The 17,093-nt window shown below is 38.0% G+C and overlaps 1 protein-coding gene across 28 annotated transcripts in view; it reads left to right on the forward strand.

Moving 5' to 3' along the window:
- pHCl (ligand-gated ion channel pHCl) overlaps window positions 1-17,093 on the forward strand; it is a 75,525-nt gene that overhangs the window by 34,821 nt on the left and 23,611 nt on the right. For 13 of the 28 annotated variants that reach the window (XM_016916459.2, XM_006563334.3, XM_006563335.3 and 10 more), the window contains 4 exons: window positions 6,364-6,534; window positions 8,030-8,118; window positions 12,811-12,963; window positions 16,891-16,955. In XM_016916459.2, coding sequence (XP_016771948.1) covers window positions 6,374-6,534; window positions 8,030-8,118; window positions 12,811-12,963; window positions 16,891-16,955 — 468 coding nt within the window. In that variant the 5' untranslated portion in view covers window positions 6,364-6,373. Of the gene's footprint in view, window positions 1-6,363; window positions 6,535-8,029; window positions 8,281-11,180; window positions 11,855-12,810; window positions 12,964-16,541; window positions 16,632-16,890; window positions 16,956-17,093 lie in introns of those variants that run through there. The other 15 variants (XM_006563345.3, XM_006563347.3, XM_026445277.1 and 12 more) reach the window with 8 other exon arrangements.

Genomic DNA, 17,093 nt, shown 5'->3' on the forward strand with positions numbered 1-17,093 from the left:
GCGATGTCGTTCAGAGATTTCTGCTGATTCGATATTGGCCACGATAGTGTTCGATACACGCGTTGGACTCGCGTTACTTTTGTACTGATCCTTGCCAAATCTTTTCGTCTTTTTTTATCGTGGATAAATTATTTGGAAAATTATGTTTCTCAACGGCTGTTTGATTTATATTAGGCACGACCACTTTGTATCATTCGATTCGCGCTCGCCACTTGTCGAATCTTTCGTTCTTTATATCCTTAAATTCAGATTTTTTTTTACAGTTCTCGTAATATTGTTCAGAAATATTCATCGCCTATTGGTTCGATTACGATACACAAATATTGGCTATGACTATTCGATACTATTGTCTCGTTACTTTTGCATTGCGTCCTGCGTTTTTTTTATCGTAAATAGATTATTTGAAAAATTGTTTTCAATCTGACTAATATTGACCATGATCACTATCATTGGATTTATTTTTTATCTCTTCATCATTCGATAAATTTTTCGTTTATTAATCGATTATTTGTTGACGATTTTGCAAAACGCGATGTTGTTTTTATTTCGAATTTATCTTTTGCTATTCACAAGAATTCAAGCAAATTGCTTTTTCCCCGCAAAAGATATATTCTGTCATTTTACACTTTGCTCGCCTACCTGATACGTCCGACTAACATTGTGCCATCACTACTGCTCCACCATTGGAGCTTGGGCGTCGCTTTTGCCTCTTCTTTCCATTCATCTCGTTGAATCTTTCATCTTCGGTATACACGCTGCTCGTGTTAAAAAAAGCGTCCTACCATTCCCGACCAATCTAAAATTTCATTCTCGTTCCTTTTGCTCATTTCACGCCAATTTTTATACAACTCTAAAAAAAAAAAAAAAAAAAAAAAAAGAAGGCGAAACGATTAAACAGAAAATCACGATCCTAACTACGTTATAGAATATCCGCGATAGAGACGATCGAAAGACCGGATTCTTATATACCTCAAAGGTAAATATTTGCCACGATTTTGAACGTTTACCGTTGCGGTTAAACCTCGCACCCGCCCACCTTCGTTCGTTCATACGTTTCCGTCTGGATTGCGCGCCATTTTTCCCCCTCTCTCCTCCTCCTCCTCCCCTCCTGTGCCAAGAGAGAGAGACGAGTCTCGTGAAAAGAGGCCTTTCTGTTTGACCGACGAGCGCAAAGCTGAACCCAATGAATAAATGAATTTTCCCTCATTGCCCTTGTTTACTCGTCTCTCTTTCGCCTTCCCCCCTCTCCTTCCCTGTCTTCTCTCTCCCTCGCTCTCGGTCCGTTCGCACTCGAGACGAGAGCTCATCCGGCTTGGTAATTAAGGGAATCGGCTTTATCGACGGATATATCTCTCGTCGAACGAGAGAGAGAGAGAGAGAGCGCGCACAGTTATATAGGAATAGAACGTTGTGTACATCGATCGATGGAAAGGAAAATGCGGATACGGATGCGGTCGGCGGAGGTGATGGGCGGAAACACGCGCAACTGGTTGATTTCCGCGGACGATTGGCGCTCCCAGAACCACCGGTGCGTGATTATACGTTGACTTTTTTTTTTATTTTTTTTTTTTTTTTTTAAGCAGGAGGAGCGAAACGACGGTAAACAACACGTGGCACTTGTGGAGAGAAGGTGCCCGAGGCGAGGCATTCAAGAGGCCGATCATAGCGAGGAAAGGGAAAGGAGGGAGGGGGGGGGCGTGTTACCTCTCCCTTTGAACGAGCTCCACTCCTTTCGACCAAAGGAAAAAAAAATTTTCTCGAAATGAACTGACCGCTCTTCTTCTTCCTGCTCTTTGATAAAAAGTGATTAACACGACGGCTCCCTTTCCTCGAGGGAACTGTCGCAATTTTGCTTTTAGTCTCTTTAGAGATTTTTTTAGCGATCGTATTTATTATTAAATTATTATATTAAACGAATACATAGCTATGTTATCGAAGAGGATAAGGTTGAGAAACAGTGGTGTATAATAATAGAGCTTTATTTTTTTTATTATCGTTTTCTTTTCTTTTTTTTTCAGTTTCTTTTCTTCGTTTCGAAAGAAAAGGAGAAGTCTCCTCTCCCTTGCGGTCCCTTTTATCCGAGTAATTTGCCATGCTAATTAAGACTGTTCTTAAATTCATCATCAAGTGAGAGGAAGTCGGTTAACTTCGGCTCCATTGGATAATGCTTTAACTTCAAACTCCTTGTACGCGGTAACTTTTGGGTGGCGATCGTTCCAGTTGAAAGGATCTTCCTTGCAAAAGTTTGGATCCTAGAAATTAGTTTGTGCCGTGTTTATGAAACGATAGATACTTACGTAGAACTAGTCCTAATTGTTGTGAAAATTCGTATGGATTTTCGTGGTCGAAAAGTGCGAAGAAAAACATGAAAATTTAATATCTCGAAGGATTTATTTTCGAGAAAGGCTACTCTAGTTGTTCCGGATACGAGAAGACTGAGCATCGAATCTATTTCTAAACGTTGACTTATTTTTTCTTTTTTTTTTTTTTCATGGACTTAAAAGTATATTGGATTAGAAGCCGCAGCAGTGGAAGACACAAGATTGGCAATTTGACTCAAGAAAAAGTTAGTTTCGGTTTTTTCGAGACGCTTAAAATCTGGTTACCAGGATTGCGCTAATAGGATTCGAGCGAATTAAGAATATCGTTATTATTCGTTCCACGTTCTCTCAATAACTCTCAACAAGTCGCTCTATTATTCTATTTCTAGTTACAGGATTATTCTTATTCTTCTCTTTCTCTCTCTCTCTCTCTCTCTCTCTCTCTCTCTCTAAACCTCTACTTTTTATTCCTTTTAATATCATTCATTTTTTTTCAATCTTTACATTCTCTCTCTCTCTCTCTCTCTCTCTCTCTCTCTAAACCTCATTTTATTCCTTTTAATACCATTCATTTTTTTTCAATTTTTACATTCTCTCTCTCTTTAAACCTCTACATTTCATTCCTTTCAATATCATTTATTTTTTTTTCAATCTTTACATTCTCTCTCTCTCTCTCTCTCTCTCTCTCTCTCTCTCTCTCTCTCTCTCTCTCTCTCTCAAGCTCTACATTTCATTCTTTTTAATATCATTCATTTTTTTTCAACCTTTACATTCTCTCTCTCTCTAAACCTCTATATTTCATTCCTTTCAATATCATTCATTTTTTTTTCAATCTTTATATTCTTTCTCTCTCTCTCTCTCTCTTGTACGTTTTATTTATTTATTTTTAATATTATTTCTTTACATTAAATTTCTACATTTTGTTCTTTTCCATGATATTCTCTTTATTTTGTTGATCTGTGCATTTTATTTTATTTCATTTTTTCACATTATTCTCCACCTTTTATTATTTCTTTTTTTTTTAATATTATTCTATTTCTATAGATCTCTGTATTTCTTTTCCATGTTATTCTCCTTCTCTTGTAGATCTCTGCATTTTATTTTATTTTCCATATCTATTTTTCATAAACATCTGTTTTTTATTTTATTTCATTTTTTCACATTATTCTCTACATTTTATTATTATCTTTTTTTAAATATTATTCTATTTCTATAGATCTCTGTACTTCTTTTTCATATTATTCTTTTTCTCTTGTACATTCCTGTATTTTATTTTATTTTATTATCATTCTACTTTTTATTTTATTTTATCTCATTTTTAATATCATTCTATTTCTCTTCGCGTTATTCTCTCTCTCTCTCTCTCTCTCTCGCAGACCTCCGCATTTTATCTCCTTCCACGTTATTCCTCGTTTCATTTTCCTTTCCACGTCCTTTCCTTTCGAGGATCGCAAAAAGATGAAAGCCGACGCATTCCGATTCTCTCTCTCTCTCTCTCTCTCTCTCTCTCATCACAATCGAAGGAAGCAACGATGCAAATGAGCTCGATTCGGAACAGCAAAGGCGGGAAATTGAGAATGGAGAGTGAACGAAGAGAAAACGGTCTGTGCGAGTCGTTGAGGGTCGAGGCAGGGAGAGAGAGAGAGAGAGAGGGGGAAACGGTCCTCGACGCGTTCGCCAAGCCACTCGAAACAGTGCTGCATAACAATCTACTTGAAAAGTGGCAGCGCGACGCGAAAATGAGCGAGACGACTACCAACTCAGACGACTTCTTCCCCCCTTACGGTCAACTTAACCCTTGCAAACCCCCTTTCTGAATCTTCCTTCCATTTCTCTGCTTCCGTCTTCAACTTCAACAAAACTCGTCAATTTATTATAGATAGATAGAAAGATGAAACAAAAATAATGGATCATTGATAGCAGCGAATATAATTGTACGAATTGTATTAATAAATTTATTATATATAAGTGATTTATTAGTGATAGATAGAAAGATGAAATAAAAATAATGGATCATCAATAGCAGCGAATATAACTGTATGAATTGTATTAATAAATTTATTATACAAGTGATTTAATTTTTATTCAATTTAAGTTTTTCAAATTTAATTTATTTTTAAATTAAAAGATAGATAAATGTACATAAAAATAGTCAAATTACATCGACAAAATACTATCGAATAACTAATTCAAAATTTATATTGTGTATATTTAATATTCGATATAATGAAATTGTTAAGAAAATTGATCCAATTAATACACGAAGCCCATGGAATTCTGTTGCTGTAAAAAAAATTGAACCATATAAATTCTATCATTGAAAGAATGAATTTAAATATTCAATTGTTTGTAAAATTGTTAATATTAAATATAATTTTCTAATTTTTTAAATTATTGGAAAATATAATTTCGACAAATTTTATTTATTATTCGTTTCATTTTTCGAAACAATAACAGAAAATATTATTGGAACATCAAGAGATTCGATTCAAAGCTTTTCACGATTTAATAATTTTAAAAACATTAAAAAAAAATTCCCTTATCCCAAAGTTTCACGTCACGGGAATAAAGACGAGCGATTTTAAAAAATAAAATAAAAAAATTTTTAATCCCAACTTGACAGTGATAAAGGGAAAAAATAAATAAGCAAAGAATCTAAATTAGAAGAATAACGTTTTTTTTAAGAATAACGATGGTTCGAGGCTTTCCCAACCCTGTTTGTCGGTTTCAGTTCAAAAAGGGGTCGGTAGACTCGGGTGTACACGTATGAATCGCGTAAAAGGTCGTAGATCAAAAGTGTATCCACAGGTCTTTGAGGGGTAGGCTTTCACCCCTCTTTTATAACACGCCTCTGGATCGGGACAAAGTGGCCGGTTTCGTATCTCGTCGAGCGAAATAGAAGGAGAAGAAGCGTGATCAAAGTATGCGTTTCGAAGAATTTTCTCTTTTCCTTCTCGCGGAACGCGATTCGTTATTATCAAGAAAGGAAATCGAATTCTATTCCGAACGAATTGGTGTTTTTTCGTAGCGCGTAAAAAAATTGCAAAAAGAAAATCGAAGGAAAAATTATTTATTCATTTTATGTCGAGTTGAAAATAAATCTGTCGAAACATTTTATCATTGATCAAATATTATGAATAATTGAAATTCGTAATTCGATCATTGAACTTTTGCCTTTATTTATTTAGAAATTATTTAGAAATTTTCATTCATATCGTCATATTTCTGCTTCGTTTAACCAAAAATTATCTTTTCGAATGATTGCGATAAAATCAACTCGAAATATTTTTCTTCCGTATTTCCGTATATCGCAACGATCAAAGGAATCGGTAGAAACGTTGCACGAACGCGTTTAAAATCGTAAGAAAATTGGAGAAGAATCGTGCACGAGTTTCTCGAGGAGAAGCGTTATTTATTTTAAGTTAAGTTAAAAATAAATCTGTCGAATATTTCGTTTTATTTAACGTAATCGAGTATAGTGCGTAATAGAATTTCAATTCATAATTTAACAACTTTGTATATCAACCTTTATTTCGCCTCTAGAATCGTCCGAAGATATCCCACGAATATTATTCCACTCAATCGATCGCTAAGCACAAGTCACATGAATACGATTTCATTCGTATATCTTCGTTTCGTTTAATCAAAAAATATCTCTTCGTAAAACAATTTTCCTTTTTCCCTTTATTCAAGTCGAGACTTCGAGTCGGAATCGAAATTATCGTTAAAAAATTTTTCATCTAGAAAAAACACGTTTTAAAAATCGTAGCGTGCGTCGTGAAGAAATTGGAGAGAAGTCGTTCCCTCGCTTATACGATTTGACTTGGGAGGGGAGGAGTGGGGGGAGGAGTGGGGAAGAATCGTGGACGAGGAGGTTCGTTACATTGTATTTTCGAATTCGCGTGGGAGGAGCGTTGGAAATATATTCCAAGTGTCGGTTTTGTTTGCACGCGTTGACATTCGTTTCGTGACGGGAAGGGGAGGGGAGAGGATAGTACGGATGTGAATACTAATAATGGAAAACGTGCTCTTTCTGTTTCAGATGACATAGAATGGGTTGGGTGGCGCTAGGGCGGTGTGCGGGTGGTGGCGGCCGCCTCTCGTCCGTCCTCTCGCTGTCTCTCACCTCCCTCGCAAGCTCCCTCATCTTCACCATCCTCTGTATCCTCACACTTGCCCTCACTCTTGTCACTCTCGTGCGTGCCGAGGACATGTACGTATTATCAAATACACGCATATACATAATACACCACGTATAATACACACACGCGCGCACACACTTACACACATACACACGTGATAATTAACCAATCTGTTCGACTTCGTCCAAGCTACTTCTCTTAACTTCCCGATACGTTTTTTTCGATTAACGAATAAACAAAAGCGAAACGCGCGAGTTTTGGTGGTTAACCTTCCTAGCCTTCGTCGAACGGATCTGTTCGATCGATAAGTTTAAAGTTTCTTTACCATGGAATGTTCGGTATCGAGAAGGGAAGAGGTCGCTACTATTACTAGAGTGTAGAACATTGTGTTGCTTGTGATAGGATCGAGAGGGCGACATTATATAGCGAATTTTATTAGAGTGTTTATTATTATTCGATGATTAAGATTCGATCAATTCGACGAATCGTGCATGGAAATATAGAATAGAGGGGGTGACGAGCTAATCTATTTTTCACTTTCTTGTCCCCCGGCAAGTTCTATCTTTTCTATCTATCTTTCCTTTTCAGGAAGAATCGAAAAGAGGATTGAATGGAAAGAGAGAGAGAGTCTTGTTCGTCACCCTTGGAAATAGAGGTCGCCGCTACTAATGTCGCCTAGATTTCATGTTCGAAGGCTCTTATTATTTACTTGTTTTACATTCGATATTGTGCAAACTTGTCTTCGTTTTATTAACCGTGGGACGCCGGTCGAGAAGGAAGGAGAGTAGAGCGTTTCGCTTTAACTTTTCGGTTCGTAAACTTCGCTTAGTTGTCGCTGTCGTCGTCGTTGTCGCCGCTCGTAAAGCTAAATCCTTCGTGCTCTTTGCGCGTGTTGGTTCGATAACACCAACGCTCGGTTCGATTCGGATCGAAATTTGACGAGATATAATTTGACGGACGAAATTAAACGAATAAACCTTCTCCCTCGATCGGCGTCCTATTCGTTTCGATTGCATCGTACGTCGTTTAGTATATCGTGTAGACAAGTTTGGATTCCTAGCTTGTGATCGTTGATGTAGTCACGATCGAAGCAACAGAACAGTTATTAATTAGCGTGTTACAAAGATATATATAGATATATAATATAATATAATAGTTTAGAAAGCTGCGTATTAATTTCTTGGAAATTAATTCCCGTAGATCGTTTTTTGATACTTGTTGCGTAACAATTGAACGAGAAGAGAGACACGCGTAAAGGGAACGAGAATTTTTTTAAGTTTTTAATAATCGCAACGAAGGAGGGAGGGGGAAACCTGTGTTGTTCGATGTATTGTCGCCTCGAAGGTGAAGATTGGATCGCTACCTTCGAGGTGGCTGGAGAGAGAAAGAGAGAGGAAGAGAGGGGGGGAGAGGGAGAAGGCTGGAGAATCCTGGAGGAAAGGAGAGGAAAAGAGAGAGGGGAGGGGAAAGGAAAGAAAAGGAAAGGAAAGGAAAGGAAAAAAAAAAAATGATCATCGTGGATCCGGTGTAATTTTTCGGGGCTAGCTACAATACGTTGTGTTGCAGCTTCGAGGACGGCAAGTCGGACAAGGAGATCCTGGACAACCTGCTGCTGTCGACCCGTTACGACAAGCGGCTTCTACCCCCGGTCCAAGGTACACTGAGGCCCCCGCCCCACACCCGCCAAGACGACTACACCCCTGACCACCTCGTACCCAATGACCCTCATCATCCAGAGCACCTCGAACACCACCGGCACCGCTACCACCATACAGCACCACACAACCACAGCTCACTGCTCACCCCTCGTCAAAAGGGTACTCTATATTAGAAATCGACCTGAAAAATCATACGAAGCTAGCTATATATATATATACATACATATATATATATAATAGAAAGAGAGAAAAAATTGGCATGAGAAGAGGGAAAAACGAGAGAGAGAGAGAGAAAGAGAGTTAAAATTTTGAGTGTGAAAGTATCGATCTTTCTTTTACCCCTTCTTCTTTCTTTTTTCTTTTTCTTATTTTTATATCCTTCTCCTCCCTTCTCTTTCCTCTTTCTTTTCTTTCCTTATTTATTTATTTACTTATTTATTTACTTGTTACTTCGCGTGCGTTGCGTGCCTGCGTCGACCGAGTTTGCGCGTTTCTGCTTGAAAAGATCGTTATGAAAGTAGAGCGAAAGAATTGCGCTTGTCGATGAATACGAATATGCACGAGAGGGAGAGAGTTGGAATGATATAAAAGGAGGGGGGAGAGGTTGAAAATAATAAGTAATAAGAAGGAAATGGAGTGGAAGGAAAGGGTATGAATGAAAAGAGGAAGGAGAAATAGGGGAGAGAGAGAGAGAGAGAGAGAGAGAGAGAGAGAGAGAGAGAGAGAGAGAGAGAGAGAGAGAGAGAGAGAGAGAGTTGATCCGTTTCGATACCGAAGTGACGAAACTGGCCGAATAGGGCGACCCGTCTGACCGATGCCGCCTCTCCATCACTGTTTACGAATACAACGCTTTGGAAAATCGAGTTCCACCTCTCTCGTCGTCGACCGCGGATTTCCTCTCGAGGAAATGAGGATAACGCTTTAATCGTGAACGAATCCATCGTGTACGAATTCGCGTGTTTAAAAGTGCACTCTGTTCCACGCGCGTTGTTGTTATTGGCAGCGGGGACAGTGACAAAGATGGAGATAATTAAAAAAAAAAGAAAAAAAAATATTCGTCGATATTGTCGTGAAAAGCCGTGTCATCGAACGTCGACACGGTGGATCGGTCGATAAAGAAGAGAGATAAACGGGAAGACGGATCGAATCGAGGTGATAAAGGTGTCAATGATGCGCGTGTCGAGACGGAAATAGAATGATTTCACACTCGGCAGTAGGTTGAATTAAAGTATATATGGACTAACGAATTCGTTTGATCGAGATCGCTTTACGTCAATAGGCTGTAAAACCATCGTCGTACCATCGTCGAATTTTATCACTGTCCAATAATAACAACGTGTGCGCGAGGAAACGAGAATCGAGCGGCTTAATTCCGTTGAAAAAGTGAAAAATTTCGAATAAAATTAAGTTTAAGCGATATTATTAATTATTGAATTGAATAACATTTATTTTTCGTAATTATTACAGTCGATCCGCTTTTTATATATAAATTCGACAATTTCGCATTACGATTATTTGCAATTATTGATTTGAACGAAAAATTATCGAAATAACTTTATTAGATTTCAGAATGTAACGGCAAAAGAGATGGAACAGAGTGATTCGATTCGCGATTTAATGATAAAATATACGAAAAATTTGTTAACCGTCTCTCCTTCAATTATCGAAAATTAACAAGAATCAGTCGAGAACCAGTCGAGAAAAAATTAAGCAATAAAGTTTATGACCGCGTTTCCCGCGTCACGTGAAAATATTTGCGACCACGCTTTACGTGAACTTCGAATCGATCGATAAACACGGGCGAGATTCGCCCGAAACGTAAATTGACTTGGCTCCAGCCGATTAATCATTTAAACAAACAAGAGGGAAACTGTTTTCGATACGCGTCCGCGTATCTTGGAACCGGATTGGTTATTTTCTGGTCGACGAGTGACGTGGAAGAGAGAGCGAGGCGGCGAGGAGCGGAGGGGGGCGAGAAGGGAAGGGAGTAGAGGGGAAGGGAGAGAGAGCAAAAAAAGCGAAACGGATCCGCCTGAATTCGGCCATTCGTTTCTCTTTTACGCGAGGAACGAACTCCGCTTGGACGAGCTTTTTTGCATTGTAGATAGGAGAGGCTTGTAATTTTTAAATTCAGAGGCAGAGATTACGGTTAAAAAGATCGTTGCGATGCCAGCTCTAGTAGTTTGCAGCTAGCACGCGTAAGCAAACTCACTCGAAATAATTATATACAGTAGTTTTGTACGATTTGTACGCGTTTGTTTGCTGTTTCTCGAGCGTTCTTCACTCTCATTCTCGATATCCACGATATCCAACGTTTCTCGATAATTCGACGCGTTTTCAATTAGCAGCATTTTTGTTACAGAATTATCTACGTTGAACGATTAAAAACCGATGTCGCGAAAATAATAGCGAGATGTATTATTATAATTGGATCTGGATAAATTACGATTGATTAATTTCGTGGAGGAAGATTTTCGATCGATCGTAATAAATAAGAGGAAGAAAGAAAATTAACAAGAAATAATAAATCGAGAAAAATCGTCTCCTCTCTAAATCGAACAAGTAAGGATAAGTATGATTCGAAATAAAATTTGAAATTCGTTATTGTATTTTTGAAACGTTTTTGAATTCTTGATCTCTCGGCCAACGCGTAACTTTGATGCAATTTAACTAAGCAATATTAATTAAACATTCCTGAAGAGGGCCGCTATGCCAAGATGTTCGGGATGGAAACGCTTGTTACGTGCCAAATCTCGTGCCCGAAGTATGCAGATGTTCGAGATACGTTTGAAGTACAATAATATTGGTGCGGCTTTGGATGAGGCGAGCATAAATATCTATTCTAAATTGACACGTGCAAATTCACTTGATCCAATTTCAAAATACAATGGTAGTTAAGTAATTAACAGGTTCGATGAGTATATACATCTTGGCTACGGTTTTAATTTTACGATATGAGAAAAAAATTAAAATTACATAATTACATACGATTTATCGAATTTTTCGTGAAAATTGATTAAATTTTATAAAATTAATATTAATTATTAATCATCCTTCTTAACAAATTACTCGTGATATTATCCTACGAGTACGAATTAATATCGAAAGAAAAATATATAATATTATTCATTTATGTCGTGAAAGTCCGTACAGTCTATTAATAAGCAATGCGACGAACAGCTCGAAGCGTCACGTGACACCGATCAATTAATAAACTAATATTTCGACGCAAGTGATTTTTTATTTTTTCTTTTTTTTTTTTTCTTTTTAAAGCGGCTATCCTAGGAAAGGCAACGTTTCATCTTTTCAGAGAGAAACTCGTGACAAAAGAATCGTTCCCCTATTGGAGGAAACGTGGAAAGTTGCCACGACGCCCTCGAGCGCCGGCACCTCGTTTGTTCACGGGGCGGACGCTAGAAGGAAAGCGAGGTTTCGAAATCGCGTGTGTGCATCGTCGGCAATCTCCCTCCTCGCTTTCGTCCGCCACGGAACCGTTTTCCAATTGAGGCGACAAAAGAGGCGCCACTGTCGTCGATTGCTTGTTTCTCGCTAACCACACTCTCTTCACTCCGGGATGAAACGCGAGACTTGTTATTATTTACGTGGCAAAGAAGGAAGTAACGAACGAGGGAAAAGTAAGGAATCGTGGATAGAAACGAGTGTATGGAGTGAAGAACGTCGTCGACAAACGAACGAGGCACGAACTCGCAACTGTAGTTGACTTTACTTCGGTGTAAGTTTGATTTTTTTCTCTTTTGCAAGGCTTCTTCGAAATTTCGTTTTCGAATTCGGTTTATATATATATTATTTTTTTTCATTTCGTTTCCTTTCTTTTTCTTTCTATCTTTTCTTTTTTACTTTTTTTTTTCGAATTGGTTATTCGCGTTATTTGTGGAAAAAGGTAAGAACGTTCGATGCTTTTGAGGTTATGCTTCGCGAACGATTCGGCAAGAAGATATAGTGACGTGACAATTAATTGGAAATCTATTAATGCACCCTTTATCGATTGCTTGAATCGACGCACATTTTTGTAAAAAATTTTGAAAACAAACAGTGGAAATGTATTCGATTAAATTTCTCGAATCACGAGGGAATTACTCGTCGTTGTTAGGTGGATAACTTCGTCAGGCGGATAATGACAGGTGATCGCGAGAAAGGAAAAAAAAAGAAAGAAAAAGGAAAAAGAAAATAAGATGAGACGTGGGCAAGAGTTGTTGGGTGTCACAGAAATTCACAACACTGAAACTCTAACGAAATGTAATATACAACCTTCACATTCCCGTTGTTATTCTCTTTGCTGTTCGATCGAATAACGTGTCGCTCGTAAAATGCTATTTGTCGAGTTTTTGTCGTGTTGATACGAAAAAGACGAAAAAAAAAAAAGAAAGAAACAGAATACGCGATGAATTTTTTGCAATGCACAACGGATATCGAAATAAATCTTTTTTTCAAGAGAACCAACCGTGTTCCATGCATTCCTTGAATTTCTTTTGTTCTTATTATTATTATTTCTATGCGTTATCGCATTAGTTGTATCGCAATAATTGTGCAGCAAAATGAACGATGAAATAATGTCAAAAAAAAAGCGAAAGAAGAATGAATAGACAACGAGCGCAGGATCGAACAGTTAGATTGATGATGAAGATAGAAAAAGGATGAGACGTGGGCAAGGGTTGTTGGGTGTTACAGATGCGGATTTCTGCTGCGGAATGCGATGGCCAGGTGACGCCACCGGCCTGTCGAACCGGTCGTCGACCTCCTCTAACGACCCCAAGAACCAGTACAAGAACCAGAACAATAACCACTACACGTCGCACCAACACCTTCGCACCCACCTTCGCGGTCCGTCCTTTTCTGCTTTTACTTCTCTCGTAATCTCGTCTAGAGAAATAATTAAGAACCACCACGATTCTTTCATACGACCCGACCCATTCAGTCTCCTCGCGCCAGATATTGTACACGCGCTTGCTTTCTCTTCTACTTGTTCTTGGATGCGCGGTAAAAGTTGGACGATTTAAAAGGGGAAGGATTTATATGTAATTCTGATCGAACGTCTCTTTTGAATTTTTGTATTTTTTTTTTTATTATTTATTATTTCGAATCGAAATTTAATTCTAACCAAACAGAAAAGTTCCCTTCGTAATTCGTTGTTTGTTATTTAATGTTTGATTCACCGATTTTAAAACCGATAAAATGATTGTCCATTTTATGTAATAACCATTAAATTTTGACGATCCAGTGAATTATTTTTTTGGAGGAGGGGGGAGCTTTTGTATTTCGTAAAAAATAGAAGGAAATAAAAAAAAAAGAAATCGAAAGTTAAAATAAAAATTTACCATCTGAGGAAAATTTGTACAATGTAACGATATTAAGAACGAATCCTTCTCCCGTCGCTTTAACTTTTACCGTATTATTTAATTAGAAGTGTACACGAATCTAATATATACCTGATCGATCGAAAAAAAATATAATCGATATTATAAATCCTGAATGGGTTGCAAGTCGAATTTTCGTACGAGGGTTTACAGGTCGATCGATTTTTTATCGGGATTACGTTATTTCCGTTCTCGATACTCCCGTGAGAAAAGAAGAAGGGTCTTGAATGCTTATTTTGGTTCTTGGTTTCGCGTTTGAAAGAAAGGGGAGAGAGAGAGAGAGAAAGAGAGAGAGAGAGGAAAGAAAAAAGAGACTCGAGTTCGGTTCTCTTGCTCGAGAGATTAAATGGGTCGGATCTTGAACGGATGGTTCGAGATCCGAACGATCCGAGCGTAAAGAAATAAAAAGGTTGTTCGACCTAAACCTTCCGTTGTTTGATTTTAAAAAAAAAAAAAAAACACACGCACAATCAGAATATACTCGACTGAAAATATATACGGGACAGAATTCTGTTCAATCAACGTTGTTCAGTGTGAATCCATTTGAGAGTGAAATTCTCAAGAGTCAGTCGTTCTCGAGAGTGAGTGTATACACGTATCTTTTGCAAATGGACACTGCGTTGTGGGGAGTGGGGGAATGGGAGAAAGGAGAGGGGATGGCAAACCGCTTGCTTATCTCGCCGCGTTCAACGCGAGACTCGACTATTGTGTTTTCGCTCTCCACTCTGAATTCATCCATGCAAAAATAATTCTCCGGGGTATTTTTTTTTTTTTTGTTTTCGCGCTGAAAGTGATTATCGATAATTCCCACTCTCGACGCGGTTATCCATTGGGTGACGGATAACCCTCAAGAATGGAAATTACCGATAATTATTCTCAGCTTATCCATTTGATAAAAGGAATAATTCCAACAGAGCCGTTTATCGGTTCAATTTTCACTTTGAACGCGGTGAAAAAATAATACTCTAACAAGAGTATTTTCACGCAAATGGACAGTGATGACAGAATGAAGCGGTGACAGATAAATTCTCTGGAATAGAAGTTATCGACGATCGATCTGTAATATCTACCGAGTAAAAAATATAATTCGAACAAAGTGTTTGTTTGCAATTGAAAATGATTATTGTTAATTTTCACTCTCTCGATTCGGCTGTCTATTGACGTATGATCATTCCAAAAAAAAAAAGGAATTTATCGACAAATATCTCGGTGAAAAATAATTCTATTTTTTTTTTTTCGATGAAAATGAAAATCGTGCAAAGGATATCGATAATTTTCATTCTCGGTATCCACGGAAAAATATAAACTCGCGAGAGTTTCACTGTCAAACGTGTTCGTAATCCTTTCGTATCGCGAGAATCGAACAGCATGAGAAAGTCGAATGCAGAAAAAAAAAAAAAGAAGATCAACATTGTTGGTAGTCGCGAAACTCGAAACGAGACATTCGTGTTAAAAGGACGTAAAAATTGTGCTTACCGATCGCAAGATACACAACGTGTCTAACGTTATTTTCTTTAGTCCGGTTCGTGTTCGATGTGCCCCACCGATTAATGCTCGTTCGTCGGCATAATAATACACACATACACACACACACATACATCGGTTGTTATCAAAAAACTAACTTTGTGTTCGCCAACGCGTCGATCGATTTCATTTTTTTTTTTTCTATTTTTCATTGCGGCGTAATTGAAATATGCGAATATAATATTTCGAAAGATATAAGAGTTAAGAATTATAACTATAGCTGAAAAAGATAGATTTCGCGAGTTTTGTGCGCGTATCATTTTATCGAAAACGACGATAATTTTATTTTACACGAAACTTTGCGAGTTATTTAATAATTTTAATAATTCGTTTAAATATTTTATTTCTAAACGTCAGTATTTTTTTTTTTTTTTAATTTCTATCCTCGTTGAAAAAAAAAAATGTTTCCGAGAGAAATCGTTCAAAGAATCGAAGATTGATTGAAAAAAAAAAGAAATAATAATAATTCATATTATACGGATATACGGATTTCGTTTAAAATCAGGTTAGAATGTTTTCTCGTAAGATAACGTGTAGAGATTTTTCGAGTAAATTCGGTGCGAGACAACGAAAAGATAGCTGGTGCCAACAGACTGTTCCTCGATCGTCGATACGATTTCTGAATAATCACTATACTTCCATCCTTATTCCATATTTCCACCCACCGTATATCTCACACATCGGCGTACTTTAAATAGACACATACATACACACATACATACACACGTACATGTACACACTCGCGGTCTCTCACGTATCTTTCTTTTTCGTAGTTGAATGTGTTGGCAAATTATCGAATCGGTGGTTGGGACTCGTTAGGACGCGTGACACACGCGTGCTAATTGGCCGTTTCACTCGAAGGATACTTCACAATCCTACATTATCGATCAGACGTGGCGAGCTAAATTGAAACGCGCAGTTTGAGCATCGCAGCAACGATCGACAATTTCGTTTCCGCTTCTCCGTTCCCAATTCTATCTCCGTTTCCCGTTTCCCGTTTCCGTTTATCCGTTTTGCGAGCGATCCTCTTTCTCGATCGAACGTCACATCGTTGTGTCGCGCCTCTTCGACGACCGGTTCTTCGAGTCCTAACTCTCCGAGTTTGCGTGCTTTTCACACGAAATACAGAAACATGAATTTAGTCGCGGCATGTGCACAGCATGGCTCTAATTACGCTTACGCAATAACAGTAATCTGGCTTACGCTCGCGTAGAGAGAGAAAAGAAAATATGTTAATTTTTGAGATCGAGTTTAATTGGTCGGATAATACCATACGTTGATCGACCACGTGATTTGTATCTTTAGAAATCACACTCGCTCGAGTCAGGGAAAGAATCGAGGTTATTTTTTTTTTTTTTTGCTTTTTGCCATTGCTTCAAATAAATTAAATCGATATATCGTTCCGGTTTTCGAGTACGAACCGTGTTCTTTTGAAGTAAAAGTTTCGAGGTTTATGATTGGTCCGGCAAATCGACCAATCAGAAACGTCGAGCTGCGAAATGCGTTAGAAACATGCGCAGTCGCTATGTGATTCTCAACCTGAAATGCTTGAAAATTGTGCATTCCTTTATAAACAGTGGTTTCATTTTAAATCAAACTTTGAATATTGCGGTACGGATATCGAATTTAAACCGAAAATATATAAAACTTTTATTCCGAAAGAACGCGATCGATAAATAACGATATTTATTTCAAACGATCTTTCTAATTTGGAGAAAAGTTATCTAATCATTCCTTTCCCGGCGCGAGATTGTCTCCCCTCCGAAGAATGTTTTCTTTCGAATTAGCGTGCTCTTCTTGATGAACCGCTTCGAAACGTAAAGAACCGCCTGGTGAACTTTAATTTCAATCGGTGTGCACTGTGTTCCAGGAACCTTGACCGTGAACGTGAGCGTGCTGTTGCTAAGTTTGGCTTCCCCAGACGAGTCCAGTTTGGTAATTTGAACATTTTTCTCTCGATAATCATTCCATCATCATGCTCAAGACACGGAATAAAAAAAATGCACGCGCGACAACACATCATTTTTCACCATCACACGAGAGGTGGACACGCAAGAACCGAAATGAAACACA

The sequence above is a fragment of the Apis mellifera genome, linkage group LG15 (genome assembly GCF_003254395.2).
Source record: "Apis mellifera strain DH4 linkage group LG15, Amel_HAv3.1, whole genome shotgun sequence".
Lineage (NCBI taxonomy): Eukaryota > Metazoa > Arthropoda > Insecta > Hymenoptera > Apidae > Apis > Apis mellifera.